A 23,745-nucleotide genomic window follows, 5' to 3' on the forward strand; every position below is an offset into this window, starting at 1 on the left:
GTCTATTATAGTTTACTTCTTCCGTTGATCTTGTTATGGCGAACAGAATGGGTGTGTGCTGTGTGTGGACGCACGAGGAACTGTCAGCACTTCGCGAACAGTTGCGTGTGGTTTTGGCTATGACCAGTCGCCTTAATGCTGCTGCCTGGGGCTGCAATAATGGCGGATAATATGGTGTGTTGCATGGGACACCACAGGTGTAGGTTCTTTCGCCCATGAGCTCTTCCCCCGTAGCACGTCTTAGTGAAGCCAACACGATGAATTCGCCCGCGCGGCAGGGTGAGTGGCGGAAAGTAGTGTGTTCGCGTTGCTCGAGGCAGAGGGCCATTGTGGAGGCTGGGCGTCTGGCCGCGCCTATTCGATGTGAGTGAAGTGGTGGTTGTTCCCTCAGCAGGGTGAGAGTAGGCACTCCCGGGCAGGGGCTTGCTAGTTCTTAGGAGATCCATCTGGAGCCCCTTACAAAAGTAGCGTTCAGGGTTGGAAACAAAGCGGATGTGCATTCGATATGTCTGCTGGGAGACCTAAGATGTGGAGGTGGCATTGCATGCAGGTTGCATTCGTCTGCAAGTTGTAGCACACGTCGGCAACAATGACGCCTACCGCATGGATTATGAGGCAATCCGCAATTCATATATGTGGCTGGTAGTGGTGAAGAAGGCTGCTGGCCTCGTGCGTGGGGTGCAATCAGAGCCTGCAATTTGCAGCATTGTTCTCAGAGTTCATCGGGGTCCTTTGGTTTGCAGCAGAGTGGACGGTCTCAATCAGTCTCCGCCGACTCTATGACGGTCTTGGCTACAGATTTGTAGACATGGGTTATTGAGTGGAGGATTCTGGGACTCCTATTGGTAGATTAGGGGTGCACTTCACCATGGACGCAGCTTCTTAGGTGGAAGGGTACCTATGGAGTGCACATGGTTTTTTTCTTGGGCTAGGCTGTAGTTTCAGGTACTCTGATGAACACTTACCAGTCGATACACAGGTACCGACATCAGACCGAGTTCAGAGTAAAGACATTTCGACTATCAAAATTTTACCAGCAAATTATCGAAGCATTCCCGAAATTATTGCCCTCTACCAAACTCCTAACACTCAACCACAAGCCAGTTTTGAGGTTTCAGCCTTTACTAGAAAATGTCGAGGTTTGACTCTGAACAATGGAAACTCCAGTTTGTAATATCAAAAATGTACGGAAAAGATAGATGGTTATTTACCGTAAAGATGAGACGTTAAGTTGCAGACAGGCACAATTAAAAGACACTTACACATAATGCTTTCGGCCACAGCTTTCGTCAGAAAAATAAAAAAAAACACACCCATTTATTCACACAAACAAACACAGCTCACATACACACGACCCCCTTCTCCAGTAGCTCGGACGAGTATGCCAGTCTGGTCCGAGCTGCTGGAAAATACGGTCATGCGTACGTGAGATATACTTGCTTGCGTGAATTTATGAGTGCATGTTTTTTTTTATTATTATTATTTATTTATCTGACGAAAGCTGTGGCCGAAAGCTGTTCGGGTAAGTGTCTTTTAATTGTGCCTGTCTGCAAGCTACGGTAAGTAGCCATCTACCTCTTGCTTTGGATTTTTTGAGATTTGACTTTGCTTGTTCTTAGAATACTGGAGCCTTTTGTGTGCGCATATGAGAGTCCATACTGCGTTCTTTCCTTAAGCTAATCCTTCCAGAATATCGATGATTAATGTAATAAGAAACAGGAACCATAGTGTTTAATGTTTCCTGTAGTCGAGGATTGTGCTCCGTTCTGTGGATAAATGTCAATTTGAAACCATACCTGCAGGCCGTTCCTTCTCCTGTGGTCATAACCTCATTTACGCGGTGAGAGAAAGATACTAGGAAACATTTAGTGAAGTTCATCCCCTGATAGGTTGATATGAAATCCGGTGGTTAAGTTCCCTTTTGCATGGTTTCTTTGTGATGAAACATAGGGTTAAATTCAGTTAATGTTTCTGTGGCTTCAGACAGCTTGTCATTAAGGGGAAGTCAGAGACTGATAGACACTGTTTTGTTCTATAGGAAGCCTGCAGCTACGAAAAAGTCTATGATGTACGACAAATGTTCGTCTCACCGAAGTTCTGCTTGTCTCAAGTACTGATACACAATGATATCTCTTCGCTATTATACCATAGCCCGCCGCTGTAGGCGTCAAAACTAGATGAAACACCAAATGAAGTAACGTGTGGTAATTTACTGGCGGCAGTAGGCCTCACGCAAACGATGCAGCTGCCTCAGGGCAATACTGACGGCTAGGGAAGTCCTCCGGATTTTCTTCACAGCTCTATTTCCGCTGATGCCGAAAATCAATTACGTCACGATAATGTGCTTTACCAGTGGGCTGCGACGTTTTATTGTGTTTCCTCTAGCGGCGTGCTGTGGTACTGTGGCACAAGGGTTTCAATGGTCATCATAACTGCAGACTTGCACACGAAAACAAATACAGAAGTTAATGACATAACTTTACTTTTGTCTTACATGCAGCAGCAGTGCACATGAAACTTGCAATGTGAGAGGTACTGCGACAAGCTACGTATTTGTTTACCTAACTTTTGTGTTTAATTTAAACTATCAGACATGAGGAGAAAATCGGTTAAATTCACATAAAATTTCAGGACAACTTTTTAGTATGGCTTCTGTTACCCCAGAGGTACTGTGTAGGGTTCTGCTATATGTCTTATTTCCTGTTCTCCACACATGTATGGTATATGTAAGGAAAATCCGTAACCCGTATCGATACCACCCAACTGGCATATCATAGTCGGCAACAGAGTAGCAAGTTTCGGTCAGACGCCGAAGGCAGTGGCGCGGCACCTCACGGTACCAATGGTGCGCGCCCACTGAGTCGCGCCTCTAGCAGTTCCCTAACATTAGTGCCCTCTCCCGCCGCTTTACGAGGTGCATTCAAGTTCTAAGGCTTCCGATTTTTTTTCTAATTAACTACTCACCCGAAATCGATGAAACTGGCGTTACTTCACGACGTAATCGCCCTGCAGACGTACACATTTATCACAACGCTGACGCCATGATTCCATGGCAGCGGCGAAGGCTTCTTTAGGAGCCTGTTTTGACCACTGGAAAATCGCTGAGGCAATAGCAGCACAGCTGGTGAATGTGCGGCCACAGAGAGTGTCTTTCATTGTTGAAAAAAGCCAAAAGTCACTAGGAGCCAGGTCAGGTGAGTAGGGAACATGAGGAATCACTTCAAAGTTGTTATCACGAAGAAACTGTTGCGTAACGTTAGCTCGATGTGCAGGTGCGTTGTCTTGGTGAAACAGCACACGCGCAGCCCTTCCCGGACGTTTTTGTTGCAGTGCAGGAAGGAATATGTTCTTCAAAACATTTTCTTAGGATGCACCTGTTACCGTAGTGCCCTTTGGAACGCAATGGGTAAGGATTACGCCCTCGCTGTCCCAGAACATGGACACCATCATTTTTTCAGCACTGGTGGTTACCCGAAATTTTTTTGGTGGCGGTGAATCTGCGTGCTTCCATTGAGCTGACTGGCGCTTTATTTCTGGATTGAAAAATGGCATCCACGTCTCATCCATTGTCACAACCGACGAAAAGAAAGTCCCATTCATGCTGTCATTGCGCGTCAACATTGCTTGGTAACATGCCACACGGGCAGCCGTGTGCTCGTCCGTCAGCATTCGTGGCACCAACCTGGATGACACTTTTCGCATTTTCAGGTCGTCATGCAGGATTGTGTACACAGAACCCACAGAAATGCCAACTCTGGAGGCGATCTGGTCAACAGTCATTCGGCGATCCCCCAAAACAATTCTCTCCACTTTCTCGATCATGTCGTCAGACCGGCTTGTTCGAGCCCGAGGTTGTTTCGGTTTGTTGTCACACGATGTTCTGCCTTCATTAAACTGTCGCACCCACGAACGCACTTTCAACATGTCCATAACTCCATCACCACATGTCTCCTCCAACTGTCGATGAATTTCAATTGGTTTCACACCACACAAATTCAGAAAACGAATGATTGCACGCTGTTCAAGTAAGGAAAACGTCGCCGTTTTAAGTATTTAAAACAGTTCTCATTCTCGCCGATGGCGGTAAAATTCCATCTGCCGTACGGTGCTGCCATCTCAGGGACGTATTGACAATGAACTCGGCCTCATTTTAAAACAATGCGCATGTTTCTATCTCTTTCCAGTCCGGAGAAAAAAAATCGGAGGCCTTAGAACTTGAATGCATCTCGTATAACAGTGTCAGCGGCGGTGACACAGCCGACACGCACTCGTAGCCACTTCGTTTAGTGACGCTATGTACACGTCGCCTAGTCGAGGCTCCGACACTATTGTTTGTACTTAACTTCAGAGAGCCTCATTCTTACTTCTGTTGTATGAGCTGCACTCTGATTCTTGCTGTATTATATATAATGAGTCTTCGTAAATTTGGAGCAATACAAGTAAATCCTCTGCTTAATGTGTGAATTTGCTCGCAAATTATTTCTGCTCCTCTTCAGCTTCTCTATAATGACACTTGCTGCACCACTCTAGAGCCCACCAATCCTAACTGTTGTGTGCGAAACAGTACACAACACGTATTGTCAGCTAACATGAGTGTTACTGTGCCTTGTGGAGCAGATGTACGTGACAGCACATATATTTAGTATCTATGCTCATCTTATTTGAAACTCATAAATGTGACTAAGTGTCTCTCTTCTTCGATTGCACATTTTTCGGTGCGACCACAACACTCGTCCACTACATGTGATGTTGTTGTATTTGTACACTCACGTGCAAACTACGCTTAACGAATGTGTCGCTTCTTGTTTCTCAGCTTCGTGATTGCTATATAGTTCTCAAGTGGTTGCTGTTTCTAATATTCTGAAAAAAAACCTCTAATAATAATTATTACTGTGAAAGACTAGAGAGAATTGGCAACACTTTGCTGTACCGATTCCCACTGCCATATTTCTTCTGAGGGAAATATCTCAGCATTGGTTTCTATTTTCATTTCAAAGTCAGTTGTTTTCTACAATGTTTCACCTACAATGAAGCGCCAAAGAAACTGATACAAGGACGCGTATTCAAATACTGAGACATGTAAACAGGCAGAATACAACGCTGCAGTCGGCAACGCATATATAAAACAACAAGTGTCTGGCGCAGTTGTTAGATCGATTTCTGTTGCTGCAGTGGCAGGTTATCAAGATTTAAGTACGTTTGAACGTGGCGTCATAGTCGGCACTCGAGCGGTGGGACACAGCATCTCGAAGGTAGCGAAGAAGTGGGGATTTTCGTGTACGACCATTTAACGAGTGTACCGTGAATATGAGAAATCAGGTAAAACATCAAATCTCCGACTTCGCTGCTGTGGGAAAAAGACCCTGCAAGAACGGGACCAACAACGACTGAAGAGAATCGTGCAACGTGACAGAAGTGCAACCCTTTCGCCATTTGCTGCAGATTTTGGCGCTAGGCCAGGAACAAGTGTCAGCATGCGAACCATCATCGATATCGGCTTTTGGAGCCGAAGGCCCACAGGTGTACCCTTGATGGCTGCATGACACAAATGGTTTACACCTTGGCTGGGCCCGTCAACACCGACATTGGACTGTTCATGACTGGTAATATGTTGCCTGGTCGGACGAGTCTCGTTTCAAATTGAATCGAGCGGATGGACGTGCACGGGTATGGAGACAACCTCTTGAATCCATGGACCCTGCATGTCAGCAGGGGACTGGTGTAGGGCGTGTGCAGTTGGAGTGATACAGGACCCCTGATGAGTCTAGATACGATTGTGACAGGTGACACATACGTAAGCATTGTGTCGGATCATCTGCATCCGTTCAGGTCCTTTGTCCGTTCCGACGGACTTGGACAATTCCAACTGGACAATGCGACACCACACACATCCAAAATTGCTACAGTGTGGCTACAGGAACTGAGGTGAAACATTTCTGCTGGCCACCAAATTGCTCAGACGTGAACGTTATTGAGCATATTTGAGAAGCGTTGCAACGTGCTGTTCAGAAGAGATCTCCACTCCCGTCGTATTTTTAGGGATTTATGGACAGTTCCCTCCAACGATATTTCAAACGTTAGTCGAGTTCATGGCACGTTGTGCTGCGGTACTTATGCGTGGTCGCGGTGGCACTGCATGATATTAAGCAGTTGAAACAATTTCATTATCCCTTCAGTGTAGTTTTATATGCATTTCACGCCTACGTTCAACATTACGGACTTGTACCTGTTACCAAAAGTTATTAAGTAATTTGTTTTTCATGTTACATTGGTTATTATATTGATACCTCACTATTATGCAGCTCATATCAACAGAATTAGAAAGGTGATATTACATGTTAAAAATTGGCATTCAACACGCCTTTCACTGGCACTACATTTAAGTTAGTAAGCTTTGCTCGTTCTTGTTACAGCTTGTTACTTCATTCCTGTATGAGATTCTAGACTTCATGTTCACGTAAGTTTGAGGTATTCTCTTTGCGAAAATCGTTTCATGTCCCTGTGGACAAACCTGAACCAGTTTTTCTCTCCTCACCCCATTAATCTCTCTGCATTTTCCATTTGTTGCAGTCGATTCATCCTTCATCTCGTGAATTACAGAAGCAGGAATCGGAAATCTCTGAGCTTTTGCCTTACCAGGGAGAAGCTTAAGTCCCTTGGGAGGCATACTCGTTTGTCATACAGCTAGTTTATCATCTGTTTCTCTTTCTGCATCTCCATCGTTGCAGACTCCTTCCAATCTCCTCATGGTTCCTCTGACTACAGAACGCGTCGTGATTGTTTACGTCTCATCATTGCCTCTTTCATTGCGAAATACACTGTGCTATTCCGGCTATTATATAACTCAGTTATTTATAAATACAGAATCACCATTGGTTCTCATCACACAGTCCTATGCAATAATGCAACAGCGAGACGTTGAAACCATAAAGCACTTAGTGTTAACGAAACTGCTTATATAATTTGGGCTATGGCTATCGCGAACTAATAAGACAGTGTAATACTTCTATTTATATCGGCAAATAAAATATACAATCAAGAAATACTTCAGCTGTAACGCAAGTAGGCCAATAGTAGCTTCAGAACGATCACTCGAAATATGGTTAAAAGCTGATGGCCACTATTGCTCTTCTAAATACAAATAGCAATTTCCATCTTAATTTAGTTCCATCAGATTGTGAATTTCAACTAAATTAGTCATAACTAAGAGACACATAAGTAACATTTTACGGCCATTTATATTTACAGAGGCCTGTGAGAAATAGAGCACTGTGGTTAACACACAGCTTTAGCTGTTAGAAACAGTGGGAATGTAGTCCAAGTTTCCCATGGTTTCTCCAACTTCTTCAAAGTTAATGCTCGTGTACTTTCTTTGCAAAGAACACCTTAGTTTTTTCTTCCCTACTTTGTCCACTAAAAGTTTCAGCTTTCCAGAATCATTGGCATCTGTGGGATATCGATTTCAAACCTGCTTTCACAGTCTTATTCGCGTGTAATACCTGCAGTAAAGGTATCGAAAGTTAGAAGTAATTACGTAACAATGAGAAAGTAAAACTATGCACTTCGTCTCTGCAAAATATACAATAAAAATTCAATATCCTCAGTTGTCACGAGTCGGTAATTACGACCGAAGCACTATACAGGGTAAGCCACGAGAAAAGGTATATGGTTTGAGGGCTGATAGTATTAGTGATGCTGAACAAGAAACTTCATATGGAAATACCCCCCGAATAGTTTCCGAGATAGAACAAGTTTAATTTATTTTCTGTGTTATCCAAATATTGTCATTGTTTACAATGTGCCAGAGTTGTGTACAGGAAGAAGTTGAGACGAAAAATTTGGTCCTGGACACTTATGGCGTGTCAAGTCGGGAAACTACCTCAAATTGGCTTACAAAAAGTACCTAAGATACAGCGTATGTGAGTCACGTGGGGTTTCCAGTATTCTCGTGCTGTCTTTGCCCTAGAGAACAAAATGAATAGGATCTTTTAGGTAGGACAATTAGTGTAGCTTAATTTTGCACAGCGACACGTTTTCGCTGCAGTGTGCCGTATTCAAGTTACTCAAGAAAAAAGCGCGATAGTGAAATTAAACTATTCGGAACAGGGTATATGTACAGATGAAGTTTTTTGTTCAGAATCACTAATACTATCACCCGTCAATGCAGGTACCATTGCTTCTGACTCAACCTGTACGTGCGAGAAAAATTGTAGATTAATGATTAAAGTTGCAAAATATCAAGACAGGAAAATATTAAAAAAATTATCCGCCTAGTCCGATCCAGTAGAGTATGGATTGAGATAAAATCGTACACACAATGTCCACTTTCTGGAAAGACCCCGACACTTTGAGGATGTGATGACTGAAATTTTGTAGCCACATTGTCAAAATTGCCCGCATCTCGTGGTCGTGCGGTAGCGTTTTCGCTTCCCACACCCGGGTTCCCGGGTTCGATTCCCGGCGGGGTCAGGGATTTTCTCTGCCTCGTGATGGCTGGGTGTTGTGTGCTGTCCTTAGGTTAGTTAGGTTTAAGTAGTTCTAAGTTCTAGGGGACTGATGACCATAGATGTTAAGTCCCATAGTGCTCAGAGCCTTTTGAACCATTTTTTGTCAAAATTAACAACGGGCAACTGTCAAACTTCCCCCTGAACGAAAATGTTGTTTGTTAAAAAAAAAAAAAAACATCAGCAAACCAATTCTGTGAGGCAGAGGAAATTTGGTAGTGTAATTATTAATCTTCATTTTATAAAGAAAACAAGCACTACAACAAATAACCTTTGGCCATAAGAACGCACAGGAAACTCAAGTTGAATAAACTAATAGACATAAATAGAGGATGTAAAGTTGCTGCTTATTCATGCTCTTCAAAGTTCATGAAGCTGTAAGGAAAAAAATACAGGTAGTAACAGCTGTCGGTAAAGACGAAACAATTAGAAATCGGAATAACAAAATTAACTACAGTAGAAATTTACCTAAAATGACTGTAGCACGTACATGACTACATCTCACCACTTCTGACACTTCGCTTCTTTCTTTTATTGCGTAAATTGTTAAGTTCTATGACAGTGAACATCAGTTTGCTGAGCAGACACTGATCGTGTTAAATTATTCAATTCTGACTGCATAAAACTGTTGGATGTCAGCTACAATCGTTCTCAGAATGTGATAGTTCTCGCCTTTCCTGACAGGCGGCACTACAAGCTGACGAAAATAAGCACGATAACAACACAGCACGCTACTAGTAACACAACTACTTACAGTTTTTAGCTAATATTACACAAAAATAAAACATAATATCACGCAATTTTCTGAAAAAATTAGGAGGCGACCAGTTAACTGGCCAGATGCGATTTCACTGTACAAGTAATTAAGTTTTAATCCTGGATAATTGACTATAGCTTTTTCACACATGTGGTTCCTGCTGACCTGGCTAGATCGCAAGTATCTCCGCTTAAAACCTCTCAGGCTGAAGATAAAAAAGTTACTTATTCAACATGAACATCACTAAAATATGAGAACTTCTAACATTTCAGCGCATCAGCAATCGTGAATAATTTAATGATTATAAAGTATCCGCCTCGATTGCAAATAGAATGTTGACCTAGGTTTCGGCGCGGATAGCCACGCCTTGTTCGGAGCACACTAAAGCTACAAACTGCCTGAAGAGGCGTGGACCAGCATTAATACAGAACGCCCAAAAGGCCAAAAGACTCGCATAAAATGTAAAAATAAACATTACGTGTGTACCATGTAAATAGCTGTACTTAGCTCAAACGTCAGATGCGTGCTTCCTCATCCCAGCCAACGTTCGGTGGGCCGCGGGCTCTCAGGTAAGCTCTGAGAGCTGCCCCTGAATGATTTGTTAGTCACGTGACATGCAACGATTAGTCGACACTGGAAGTCGCTGAGCGGCGGGCTACGGACGGCTGAACTTAACGGATTGGTTGCTGTGCTTCGCAAGAGAACGAGAACCAGTCGCCGTTCCAGCAGCGCTCCAGCGGGTAGCTGTACTTTCTGACCGGCTGTTGTACTTTGCAGGAGGACGAGAGCCAGTCGCCGTTCCAGCAGCGCTCCAGCGGGGCGTCGCTGCGCGCGCGCCTGCTGCCGTCCGACTTCGCGGAGGGGCGGCTGTCGCTAAAGTGCGCCGCCGAGGTGGCCGACATCTACTTCCAGGCGGCCGAGCTCCAGCTGGGCAGCCGGCCGGAGCCCGTCCCGCAGCGCGGTCAGTACTCCAGAGCAACTCCCTTCCTCCTCCTTCTCTTCTTCTTCTTCTTCTTCTTCTTCTGCTACTCTTGAAGGTTTAGGCACTTGTGCCTGGTGTGTCTTCACTTTTCGTGCCATTTTGTTCGGATCTCCGTACCTGCATTCTTACTCTTGGCCGGTAAATCATGACCTGACGAGGGATTCTTTCTACATTTATACTTCGCAGATGATATCTGAAACGGGCGTAGGTACCCTACAGCAACTTCATTCGCTGCTGAGCGCTAGGGCTGGGCCTGGAGGCGAGAAAGCAAGTTCACAATTCAAAGCATGCATAATGTTTCAAACAAAAGCCAGCAACTTAAGACGCCAGTAAGATAGCTTCTAAAAACAAGTAAGAAATTCAACAACTAGTCGACTACTAATGAGGAAATGAGATCAGCAATTTACGTCAACAAAAGAGCTTTTACACAGTTAAGAAGCTAGGCAGTTTGTTAAATATGAAGAGGTATCTGAAGTCAGCCAAGCTGCATATTAATAATTTAAATCTTAACATTTTCAAAAATTTTCTGTTGACTTTTAAATATATCTTAAACAATTACAGCATATTTGTGAAGAACAATAGTAACATAAGCAATGCATCACGTCCGTTGGTGACGTAGATCCAGGAGAAGTTATACAGATATACAGGACAATCCGACGACCAGAATGGGCGGTGTGATATCGCCACCCAAAGGTGTGCCGGTGCATGCAGGAGATCCTGTACAGAGTGAGCTACAACAGACTATAAACTAACCTTAGAAGACTAGTAACAGTGCACTGATTTAGAAAGGGCTGCACATTACCATTTAAGAGCCAAACATAAATAAATCCACCCAATCAGCGAAAATGGTGATAGTCAACAACGCACTTAACAGCTGGGTAGCACTCTGATTAACAATAAGGCTTACATGCCCCCAAAATTAATTGGCAGACAGTTACTTCTGTTAATTATGCACCATGAAATGCCATTACACACTATTTTGAAACAGAAGAAAATCCCAACTCGCTGACTGTTAATATGTTTTGCAGTAAAACACTAGCCATAAGTAAAGAATCGGACGGCTCTTACTAACGTGAACTCCACTATCTCAAATAGCTAAGCAGCCGAATCTCAGATGTCAAACATTGTTTAGCAGGCTGCCCGTAACAAATACAGTGGGACGGTACATTCTTATTATAGCTGAATTTACCATAGAAAATGTCAGGGTGTGCCAACTAACAATCCCACCAAAATGTTTTACGAATACATAATTGAAATAATTAAAGTGAAAAGAGACTCTGATTAAAGTGGAGCCATCCGATTAAAATGTTTTAAAAAAGCATAAGAGAAATGATTAAAGTGAAAAACGAGCTCTGATTAAATTAGACCAGCTCCACTAAAACGTCTTGCAAATTCTTAACTAAACTGATTACAATGAAAGGCACTCCGATTAAGTTGGACTTCACTGTATTTGAAAGGAGGAACAACACGCAGTTCAGCCCTTAAATGGTCCACAGTAAGCCACTCGAAATATGACCAATTTAAACAGGCAGTTATGAGTAAAGTACCTCCACTAGCTCTATAACAAAGACCACACAACTTCCACAAATTTCACAAACAGTTGCGACTAACATACGTAATGAAACACAGTTGCTTCTATTGAGGTAAACTTCAATTCTTTTGGAAGGAACAACCATAAACAGCAAACGCAGCAGATCTTCCGGGAAGGAGATACTAGTCGCTGTGCTACGACTTTACCAAAACAATGCACAGAAGCCACAGAAAGAAACTCACCAAAATATTTGATAAATCGGTAGCGAAATGGCACTCAAAATCACTACACGCTCGGTACAGGCTAGTTTCCAGAGACACATCGCCACCACAGCCAAACAAAAACACCGTCTCCGCGGGAGGAGGTCCATGCTCTGCCAAAACCGTTTACTGTCAGCGCCAGACAGCAGAAGTAAACCAGCAAGTGCTCGTTCCATTTCGGTCCGACAACTATTTCCACCTCCATGCTGGTCAAACCGCATCACGTGGAGAACCATCAAAGATCGTGCCCCGCTACCGCGATCTTGCGATCGGTTGATTGATCCGAGCCGGCGTGGCTCATTGTTTTCGCAATGATTTCTCTTCTACAATCTTTTCGTTAGCATTATAAGTTTGTAGTTGATTCCTAGTATCCCCGTTTCTTGTGCAGTTTTCCCCAGTAACATCTCTAACCTCCCTGAGAAATCTCATTCCTACTGCTTTCGTTTTACTTATATCACGTATTTTAGGAATCCAGTGCTAGTTTTGCCACCTGCCGTCTTTGAATCGTTATTGCACGTTGGCGTCTAACATATGCAGTTGTCTCATTAATACACTGGACCAAGTGTGTTAGTGGCAGTAGGATAGTTTTGTGGGGTGTCGCAGATTCCAATTCATTACCTTTCTCAGTATGGTGTCGCGGAGGAATATCTTCTTCACTCCAGGGATTCCCATTTGATTTTATGTAACGTTTCTGTCATACTCGCTTACTGGTCGAACCTACCGGTAACAAATGTAACAGTACGGCTCTAAATTGCTTCGCTGTCTTCCTGTAATACAACATGGTGGGGGTCGTAGTACTTAAGTGTTCTGAACGCAGTATCCTTTATAGGTGAGCTACACTTGGGTAGAAATTTCCCAATTAATACATAGCACTTAAAAAAATTAAGGTTTCATTTGTGAAAGATCGTCAAACACCGAAGTTTAAAATTTGTCTCAAAGGTGACTACAATCTTCTTCTTTAAAAATCAAAAGCATGGCGCCTGAGACGTCATTCCCGGGCAACAACAAGTTGTCAACGCATGCGAGAGAAAGGTCAGAGCTCAGATATTCATACAAGGCGTAACGTGGGTAAAAGAGGTCGCATTGGCATCAAATTTCGCGTAGATCCTGCCCAAGGATAAGTCTTTCGCATGTGCCGAAATTTAGCTGTTTGAAGTGTTCGTGGAGCCCGAGGGTGGCATTGCAGGGCGCCACGCTTTTACACCATTACAAGGGCAGGATGTACGGCACCTTTGACCCACATTTGAAACTTCTTCTTCGCAACGGAGGGAAATGACGATGTTCCAAAAAAGTGACCCATTAGTTGTTTTGCGCAGTGTGACAGACCAGCATTCCTTCTGCCTGCAAACATTCGTACGCGCCTTTGTCACTTTGCAACATTAAGCTTCTATATGTAAGCGACGTTATTGTGTCAAACGACCCATTCGACATTAGATGCCATGAGGTACCAACACAACAGACCTCCTCCTCTGCAGCACAGATAATTACAACACTTAACAGAATATTTGGAGATGGTTTCATCTCTTTTCGGGGAAGTGTAAACGATACGCTTGCTAAACAGATTTAACACCCACTGAGGCGTAGCGCCGTATAACGATCCTGCATTGGAGGCGGTTAAGTGGGAGATGTGTCTCAGATATGGATAGTGACAGATGGTGACGCGAGACTGGACGCGCACGTAGTTTATGTATCAGCCGATAGAGGACAATATTGGATAGGGGGACTGTGATTCTAGTTTCGATTGTGCCCACTAGAGTGCACTAAAGTAATAGAATGTTTTTCATAAACAGTTCTAGTATTTTCATAAAGTGTTGTTATGTCTTTTTGTGTAGGTAAAATGTTATAAATGTATTTTAGCAGTATGAATGATGCGTGAGTGTGGTTTAAGGTTAATATGAAGATAATTGTATAACGTGTTGCGTAGTTGGATTTAGTGTGGGCCCGAAGCTCGTGGTCGTGCGGTAGCGTTCTCGCTTCCCACGCCCGGGTTCCCGGGTTCGATTCCCGGCGGGGTCAGGGATTTTCTCTGCCTCGTGATGGCTGGGTGTTGTGTGATGTCCTTAGGTTAGTTAGGTTTAAGTAGTTCTAAGTTCTAGGGGACTGATGATCATAGATGTTAAGTCCCATAGTGCTCAGAGCCATTTGAACCATTTAGTGTGGGAACATTTCAAAGAAGTATGAATATGAACAAAGGGGATTTTTGTAGAATAGATTTATAAAGTAAGTTTATGGTAAAGCGAAAGTTAATTCAGGTATAAATAACAATAGTAAATAACTTTATGCATAAGCAAAACTTCAGCATATTAATTACGTCGGTGAAAAGTGCAGTCGTTGGGTTTACTATTTTGCGATTGGTTATTGATGAGAAGCGCGGACTGACGCGGTAGAATGTAGTTTTGCTATTGGCTGTTGAGTAAAATAACCAATGGTAAAGCAATATTCTTCGCGCGCCTTTCCCTGCTGATGGAGAAGACTGAGAGTATTCTAGAGAAGGAGTCGAGGCCTAGCCATGAAACAGTTGGGACGTGTGTAGTAGCAGTTCCGATGGAAATGATAAGTTGCCGGATCTAGCAGTGTTCCATACATCAAAATTGTGGTAAAATGACGGCATAATTATTCCGATGGGCGTGTAGAAATTTCGGAATTTTTAAGTGAAATTTGTGACGAGAAAAGACATATATTCCGTGTGGCGTATTGAGCAGGTCGGTGGCTAAAAACTGTGACTGTATTAGGTACCGGCACGCTTAATATTTGGCGAGCACTTTCAATCACAAACAATCAGTATTTTTGTAGCTATTACGTTTTCGGGAAATGCAACACCATAAACTCGCTAACGTGACTGAAAGGGATTATGAGTGACTGTGTTAAGACTAGCACGGATATGGCAGTGATACTTGTTCACCTAAGTTTCAGAATATATTAATTGAGGGCAAAATTTCCAAACTTTCATTTGTGTGAAAACTTTTTTTGCTCACCACGAATTCCTCTCCTCCCCCGAGCCAGTCTTTTCATCTCAGAGTAGCGTTTGAAACCTAGTCCTCGATTATTTGTTGGTTGTGTTCCAATCTCTGTTTCCCTCTACACTTTTACCAGTTATTCCCTAATGTAATAACACGTGTACTATCATCCTGTCAGTGTTTTCCATGTGTTTGTTTCCCCACCAATTCTGCGGAGAACCTCCTCATTCTTCTGTAGCACCACGCTTCGAAGGCCTCGATTCTCTTCTGCTCTGCTTGTTCCCACAGTCTCACTACAGTTCAGTTCTGTGCTCCAAACGTACATTCACAGAAATTTTTACCTCAGATTGAGGCCTGTCTTTGATACCAGCAGACATCCTTTGTGAAGGAATGTCCTGTTTGCCAGTGCAGGTCTTCTTTTGTATGTCCGCCTTGCTGGGTCCGTCATGTCAATGGGTTATTTTATTTTCTAGGTAGCAGAGTTCCTCAACTTTGGCTACTTTGTCATCCACATTTCTGTCGTTAAGTTCCACGCTGTTCTCATCTCTGCTATCTCTCATTACTTTCGTCTTTCTTCGATTTACTCTCAATCCATATTCTGTACTCATAATACTCTTCATTCCATTCAGCAGAACCAGTAATCGTTCTTCACTTTCATTCAATACAGCAATGTCACTGCTATCCTGTTATCTTGAATTTTGATTTTATCCTTGAACCTCTGTTTTATACGTCCCATTGCCGGCCGTTGTGGCCCGAGCGGCTCTAGGCAGTTCAGTCTGTAACCGCGTGACCGCTACTGTCCTAGGTTCGAATCCTGCCTCTGGCATGGATGTGTGTGATGTCCTTAGGTTAGTTAGGTTTAAGTAGTTCTAAGTCTAGGGGACTGATGACGTCAGATGTTAAGTCCCATAGTGCTCAGAGCAATTTGAACCATTTATACATCTCATTGCTTTTCGATGTTTAAATTGAATAGCAGGGGCGAAAAAGTATATTCTTGCCTTACATTCTTTTGAATCCGAGCACTTCGTTCTTGTTCTCTATTAGTTCTTGTACATATTGTATATAACCCGTCTTTCCCTGCAGGTTACCACCATTTTTCTCAGCACATCGAACATCTTGCACTATTTTACATTTTGGGACGCTTTTTCCAGGTCAACAAATGGAATGAATGTCTTGATTTTTCTTTAGTTTTGCTCCCGTTATCAACCGCAATGTCTGAATTTCTTCTCTGGCTGCCTTTACTTTTCCTAAAGCCAAACAGATCCTCAATTTCCATTTCCTTTCTTCTGTATATTATTCTTGTGAGTAGCGTGCTTACATGAACTGTTAAGCTGATTGTGCGACAATTCTCGCACAAGTCAACACTTGCTATCTTCTGAATTGTGCGGATGATGTTTCTCTGGAAGTCTGATGGTTAATCATCAGTCGCATCATTGTTCACACCAACGTGAACAGCCGTTTTGTTGCCATTCTTCTAATAAATTTAGAAATTGCGATGGAGTGTTATCAAACTCTTCCGCCTTATTTAATGTTAAGTCTCCCGAAGTTCTTCTAAACCTCTTATCTTTTGACTACTATTTCTTCTTCCATCACGTCATCAGACAAATTTTGCCTCCCTTAGAAGCCTTCAATGTATTCTTTCCATCTATAAACCCTCTCCTCTGCAAGTAACACTGATATTTCCATTGGACTCTTAATGTTGTTGCCCTTGAATTTAATTTCAGCGAACGTTGTTTTGACTTTTCTGTATGCTGAGTCCGTACTTCCGAAGATCATTTCTTTTCTGATTTCTTCACATATTTCAGGCAGCCACCTCACGCTAGCTTGCCTGTGCTTCCTATTTATTTCATTCGTAAGTGACTTGTTTTTCTGTATTCCTGAATTTCCCTGAACATTTTTGCACTTCTTTCTTTCGTCGAACAGCTAAATTATTTTTTCTGTTACCCACGGCTTCTTCGCAGTTGCCTTCCTTGTATCTACTGTTTGCTTTCCAACTCCTGTGAATGTCCTTTTTGGAGATGTCCATTACTCTTCAACTGAACTGCTGGCTTAGTATTCACTGTCGCAATATCTATAGCCTCAGAGAACTTCAAGCGTATCTCTTCATTTCTTTGTTCTTCTGTATCCCAATTATTTGCGTATCGATTCTTCCTGACTAATCTCTTCAACTCCAGCCTACTCTTCGTCACTACTACATTCTGATCTGAGCCTATACCTGCTCTTTGGTACGTCTTACAATTAATGTCTTATTTCGGAATCTCTGCCTGATGATGATGTAATCTAACTGAAATCTTCCAATATCTCCCAGCCTTCTCCAAGTATACCTCACCCACTTGTGATTCTTTAACAGAGTATTTGCTGCTAATTACTGATATTTATTGCAGGTTGCAATTAGTCTTTTCCTCTCTCGTTCCGACTATCAGGCCCATATTCTCCCGTGACACTTTGTTCTACTCCTTTCCCTACAACCGCATCCAGTGCCCCGTGACTAATATCTGAAGAAAGATTAAGACAATAATTCTCCTACAAAACACTGAGGACCGCCAAAGATGAACTACTGTTTATCACGTGCCTGTTTTCTCATAAATCTAGATGAAATACAACTGCAGTATTCTCTATTTAAAATCAGTAAACGCAGCAGTGCACAAAACTTAGGGATGAAAATAGCATTCGCGCGATGCGTTACTGCTAAGTAAAATAAATAGATGGAACTAGGACTATACGCAGAAAGTACTGCTGCAGTCTAGTACAGAAGGTAACTAAAAGAAATATTCAGTGACAGGAACAGAAATGATGCTACTGTTTTAAAGACATACTGCTAGATTTTTAAGACGTAATTACGCTGAAGTGACCGGGCTTCATGATGACCTCCTGGACATTATGAAAGGCGGGACATGGATCTTAAAAGGACGCGTGATCACCATGGAAGACAACCCTCGCCCTATAATTGTACGCCCAGCATTGTCGAGCGGGATCGTTTTGGGGGTCCAGGCGCTGTGGTCTGGGAACGCATAATGCTACAGTGGCGTAACGACCGCCAAAACTTTGAACGCTGTACACCCACCGGTCAACTGGACTTTTCATACGTTCATTTGGCCTTGACTTCATTTTTAGAATTATGTATTTCAGTCGGTAAAAACTGAACCCTTACAGGATCAGTTTGTGGTCCGTCTGTCTGTTGAGCTGTTAAGACCTATTTTCTCAGAAACAGTCTGTTTGGTCACCCTGTTTTGTGAAGTAAAAAGCAGTTTATAAAAAACGAAAATCCACAAAGTACAGTAATATGATACGAAAACATACTGACACCCCAAAATCACGTTTTTAAAAATAAAGGAATCAATTTTAACCGAAAATATGTTCACTTCTTACAGTCTTCAATAAACAAAAACCCAATGCTGATGACACACAGGTGCAGAGTCATGTTTGGGTAAAAAGAAAAAAAAACTGTGTTTGCAAAAAGGCGGGACCCATATAATACAATGTGAGTCTGTTTAGTATCTTAACAGTTTTACCTGTCTTGAAAATGAATATAACTTATATTTCAAAACCGTTTTTGAAAACATTTTGTCTTAATTTACTGCCAGTCCTGATAGTTGTTGTGCAGTGGATTAAAAATGTAGCAGATAAACACTTAAATACGGTAATGATATGACTTTCCCCAATGCAGTGCTGTTAAATTCCAACAGAATTATTGTTCCTAGGTACAGGACCATGTTGTACCACGAAAGATTTTTTCACATTTGAAAAATACCTACTTTTCTGGAGTTAATTTTGCAATGTAAGAAGAAGACTGCATCACAAAAAAGTGAATACTATTATTTACAAATGAAAAAAGAAAATATATTAAACTTATATTACAGGCCTGGCTACAGGTGAAAGTTTGAAGAGTATTGAGAGGTATAACACTCTCTCCTACTAACATTCATATCCATGAAAAGACTGTTTCATGGATCAAAGCTCTACGAAAGTCTTATGTTTGCCAATTGAGTCGTCTGAGGTATACGTCTGTCCCTAAGAGTGCCTTCGGAGGAAACTATAACGAACAGATATCAATGTCTGCAAGACCAATTGGTTCAGCTTCTTGCCATCTCCATACATCGCATGTGCACTGTAGTTTCCTAACTCCTGTTTTTCAAGATTTTTCAATAATGAGGATCAATCGTATTGGGGAAAGAATGTGCCAGTGGCCTGGAGTGGTTCAGTACAACCACATAAATCTGAAGCTGGAGGCTTTGAGACGTCCTAAATACGAATCCAATGCCTTATACACTGCTCAGTCTAGCTCAGTTGTTATCACATTAAATGGCAGCTACAATATTGGATTAGGCTCTACGCGAACTAGGGACCCAGTGTTATCGGTTTTGCCAGCATATGATCCTGCTGAGGTGTATCCAAACACTGTATGACGAACTTTTTTGACCATTTGATATGCAACAACAATATTTCTATGTAATTCATTATTATTACATCATTTGGCGTTGTATTGAATTGGCTTTACATTACTTCATTTCTTTGATCCCTCTAGTCGCACTTCCGCATGTCAGTGTTGATATGATTATCAGTTTATAGAATATGTAATTTTCCCACCTTTGCCTTATTATTTTTTTAAATTTATGGTGTTTGTGTACATCTCGTTTGAAAATAGGGGGCGTCACAACCAAAGTGGTTCGAGATGGCAGTTTTTCACAGTTTTTATTCTGCACTATAATTTTTGAAATCCAGTTGAGGTATTGGATTCATGACAACGTGCACAGCAGCTACTGGAGAGCATCTTTAGTATCACTTATGGGGCATTAATAACATTAATACAAACACTATTACCAGTCTTCACGCTCGATCGTGTTTGCTGCTTCCTTTCTCTGGACTAGTCTCATTATGTAAACATTTAAAAATGAAGATGAGGAATGGGGCAGCCGTATTTCCCAGAAAATGCAGTATACATTCTAATACAAATTCCTCGTCTCGCCAACCACATAAAATGTATCATAAATTTATCCTCCCACTTAAAGAGATGAGTATTGCATTACCTGCTGCAGAAACCTTAAGAAAACTCAAAAGCGAGACAACAAAGGCGTCAGATTTCCATCGCTTGTCTCTTCTGCTAGTTCTTTTTAAGACATCTGACATATATGGCCGCGGCACACCTGGGAGCAATCTCCAATAACGCGGACTCGCTATTTACGGTCCTTCTGCAGGGTGCAGAGCAATGTGCCGTCCCACACGGAGGGTGATTTACGTATAGCTACTGTGTAGTGGCAACAAACGCTCCCTCACAAATGGCGAGCTACCAACTGTTCACTGTGTAAAGAACGGCATGGGACAGTGAAAATAAAAATGGGTACCCGTTAAATGGAATGAACAGGTTAGTGAGGACCCACTATGTATTGAGAGTAAACGAAAAAGGACGAGAATAGTGAATAGCGGCAGAAATAAGGATGACGATAAAGTTACGAGGTATGTGAGGAGAGTAATGAGGCTGACAGCACTGCGAGCGATGTGGCAACTCTGTGTTGATGCAACGTTAAGGGTAACTGCAGCCATGGTCTTCGAGCTGATAGTCCATGCTGCTGCAAAAGTCGTCGAACTGTCCGCGCAGATGGTTGTTGTCTTGCAAACGTCCCAATCTGTTAACTCAGGGATCGAGACGTGGCTGCACGATCCGTTACAGCCATGCAGATAAGATTCCTGTCATCTCGGCTGCTAGTGATACGAGGCCATTAGGGTCCAGCACGGCGTTCCGTATTACCCTCCTGAACCCACCGATTTCATATTCTGCTAACAGTCACTGGATATCGACCAACGCGAGCAACACTGTCGTGATACGGTAAATCGCAATCGCGATAGGTTACAATCCGGCCTTTATCAAAGTCGGAAACGTGGTGGTACGCATTTCTCCTCCTTACTCGAGACATCACAACAACGTTACACCAGGCTACGCCGGTCAACTGCTGTTTGTGTATGATAAATCGGTTGGAAACCTTCCTCACGTCAGCACGTTATAGATGTCGCCACCGGCGCCAACCGTGTGTGAATGCTCTGAAAAGCTAATCATTTGCCTATCACAGCATCTTCTTCCTGTCGGTTAAATTTCGCATCCGTAGCACGTCATCTTCGTGGTGTAGCAATCTGAATGGCCAGAAGTGGATGTTACTTTAAATCTGAGAAATATGGAAAAATATTTGCGTTGTGGCTCTACATCTGTTTATGTTACCCTGTATTACGTTTTATTTCAGTTCTCCTGCTAAAATCGACGCCCTAATTATAGACTTACATTAAGTTGCAGGCATTTCACCTTACCTCCGCTACTGAGTTTTAACTTGCTAATTTCAAGACTAATCTGAAAAGAATAGATTTCACTTCATTGAGCGATTCGAGTTATTTTATTCCATAAGTACTAAGTTTATTACTCTATAGATATACTCTGTGTCCCTGGATTTCTTTACAAGTAGAGTTCCGTCAGTGAATTACAGTCACCGATATGAAGCAGGACAGGCTAATCGATAGAAAGAACTTTAAACGGTCTAAAATTCCAGTTTATCTGATTTCATTAACTTTGGCGGTTGGGTTAGTGTCCTAAATCTTCTGCGAATATCGGTGACCTAAGTTTTATGGCATAGGATACGGGATATTATTCCATAAACCTATCAGAAAAGCAGTTGTTCACTATACTTGCTTCTGTATTTCTTTTTCCTCTTCCACTGTAAAAGCGTTCTACTTCTGTCACCACTACTTGCTATTTACCAGTGTTCGCCTCTCATCTTTGGCTTCCGTTTTCGGTTATTCTGACTACAAATAAAATTTCGACGAGTGAGACTTCTTTTGTCGGAAAAAAGATTCAAATCTCAGTGGTTTACGCACTGCTGTTCACTGTAACTGCTACACAACAAGGGCGGAATGTATCGCACATAATATTTGCATGATATTTACTTCATGACTCGGAATGGAAATGATTGTTATTCCAATTAAAGTTGCGCAAATCCGAAACTATGGTTCGGTAATTTAGTATGATACATAAATGAAGTACTTAAGTGGTAGGATTACCGGTAATATTGGTAGCACTGGTAGGGAAGGAAACATAAATGACTATATGAGAGAGGAACTGGGAGCCGATGAATTCTCTTTGTTTTTGTTTGTTTTGCACATAATTAGAACCGCACATCGTTCAGTGTTAGCCATAGTGTATTTTATATCCTTACACAATATAACCTGTGTTTTGTAATTTAAAAAAAGTTAGTTGCCCACGTAACTTCTGCGCTTTTATCGAAGTAATAGAATTATTTTTGATGAAATTTCAGTTTATACCCACAAACACAAAAAATCAGTGTAATTATTGTTGTTCTTTTGTAAGCAATAGAACGTCCTTTGTCATGATCATAGACTTCCTGTTATAATTGATAAGGGCGGCAGTTGTTTAGCAGTAATAGAAACATGTTTTAAATAAGGTAGATGTAGTATTGAAGAGATGTTTGATACGATTTTGGTATGCATTTCCTATTTAACCTTTTTTGAGGAAACTGCGTTTTAGCGCTGTATGATAAATCTGTATTTATTATGCTGCAACACTCCTCTGCTTCACTTTAAAGATCAATAATTTTTGAATAAAAGCTGAATTAAACAATGACAGTTTCAATTTTGCTATAAATGTTGTTTACTTTTAAGTAACAAGGAGGAGGATAACTATGTAGAACAAAAGTGTTCCGTAGGTTACGTGACCTTTTATATATCCACACTCAGTTTCTAGATGGTTCACCGCTTCCGATTTCTAAGGGAATTTAGGAAGACATTATCGCATACGCAAACAAAAGAATCGAAATGAGGTAATGACCGACAGGTATCTATGACATCTAACGTACAGGTAACGCAATTATAATCTTAATTGGCCAAAGGTACACGGAAAACTACCGAACTCTGCGCCTACTTACAATACTCTACGGTAGCCTGCAGTAGTCTTGCTGTTCTAATTGCAGGTCAGTCGTACAACGTACACGGCAGTAAACCCATCTGTCTAGTGAGGAAATATTATGCAGATGATTTCTCGATCAGGAATCTGGTCTACTTTGATACAATGAGCTTTCTCGACCATTGCTCTGTCGATGTCCTTCTCAAAATCTCTCATCCATTGAAAACTTCTGGTCATGATAGCCAGGATAATGGCATGCCACTACTCGCCAGCCACTATGGTTGATTGGCATAGAGCTGAATCGCCACGGAATGACTAAATCTTACCTGTCAAGCAAGCTGAACTGCTCCCGATGCCCAGTCATTTTAGTGCCATGGCGGCTGCAGGATGTGGCAGCTCTGTCCGCTAAAATGGACCTCCTCTGTACCACCAAGTCACCATCAAATTTAATCCTGTATTGCTCCTGATACAGTGTATATGAACAAAAAGTAAAATTTAGCTATTTTCTCGCCATCCTGATTTTGCAATGTTAATGTAACAGCTTCCACGGAAACAAGCAGTGCCGTTTCGTAACCACCTGACATTCAGATACACTCTTTTGGGGCTGTAGGTGGGGAGGGGTCCTTTTATGCAGCACAGGTAGTTCACTAATTGGACCTGCAGGCAGTGAAGGCCAAAAGATGTATTGGGTTGGTGTGTAAGTTCATAGGTCTTTTGCATAAGTTTAAACGTAACAGATACACGTAACAGAGTCTATAGTCTTCAATAATATATTCTCATTCACTTTTTACAAGTGCCTGCCAACGATGGGGTAACTTTCTGATTCCACGACTGTAGAAATCACGTGGTTTTGA

General features: G+C 42.1%; 1 protein-coding gene across 1 annotated transcript in view; it reads left to right on the forward strand.

Moving 5' to 3' along the window:
- LOC126416323 (uncharacterized) overlaps positions 1-23,745 on the forward strand; it is a 1,316,869-nt gene that overhangs the window by 1,187,783 nt on the left and 105,341 nt on the right. Inside the window, exon 5 of the mRNA XM_050083987.1 lies at positions 10,039-10,222. Coding sequence (XP_049939944.1) covers positions 10,039-10,222 — 184 coding nt within the window. The remainder of the gene's footprint in view (positions 1-10,038; positions 10,223-23,745) is intronic.

The sequence above is a fragment of the Schistocerca serialis genome, chromosome 8 (assembly GCF_023864345.2).
Source record: "Schistocerca serialis cubense isolate TAMUIC-IGC-003099 chromosome 8, iqSchSeri2.2, whole genome shotgun sequence".
In the NCBI taxonomy this organism is placed as follows: Eukaryota; Metazoa; Arthropoda; class Insecta; order Orthoptera; family Acrididae; genus Schistocerca; species Schistocerca serialis.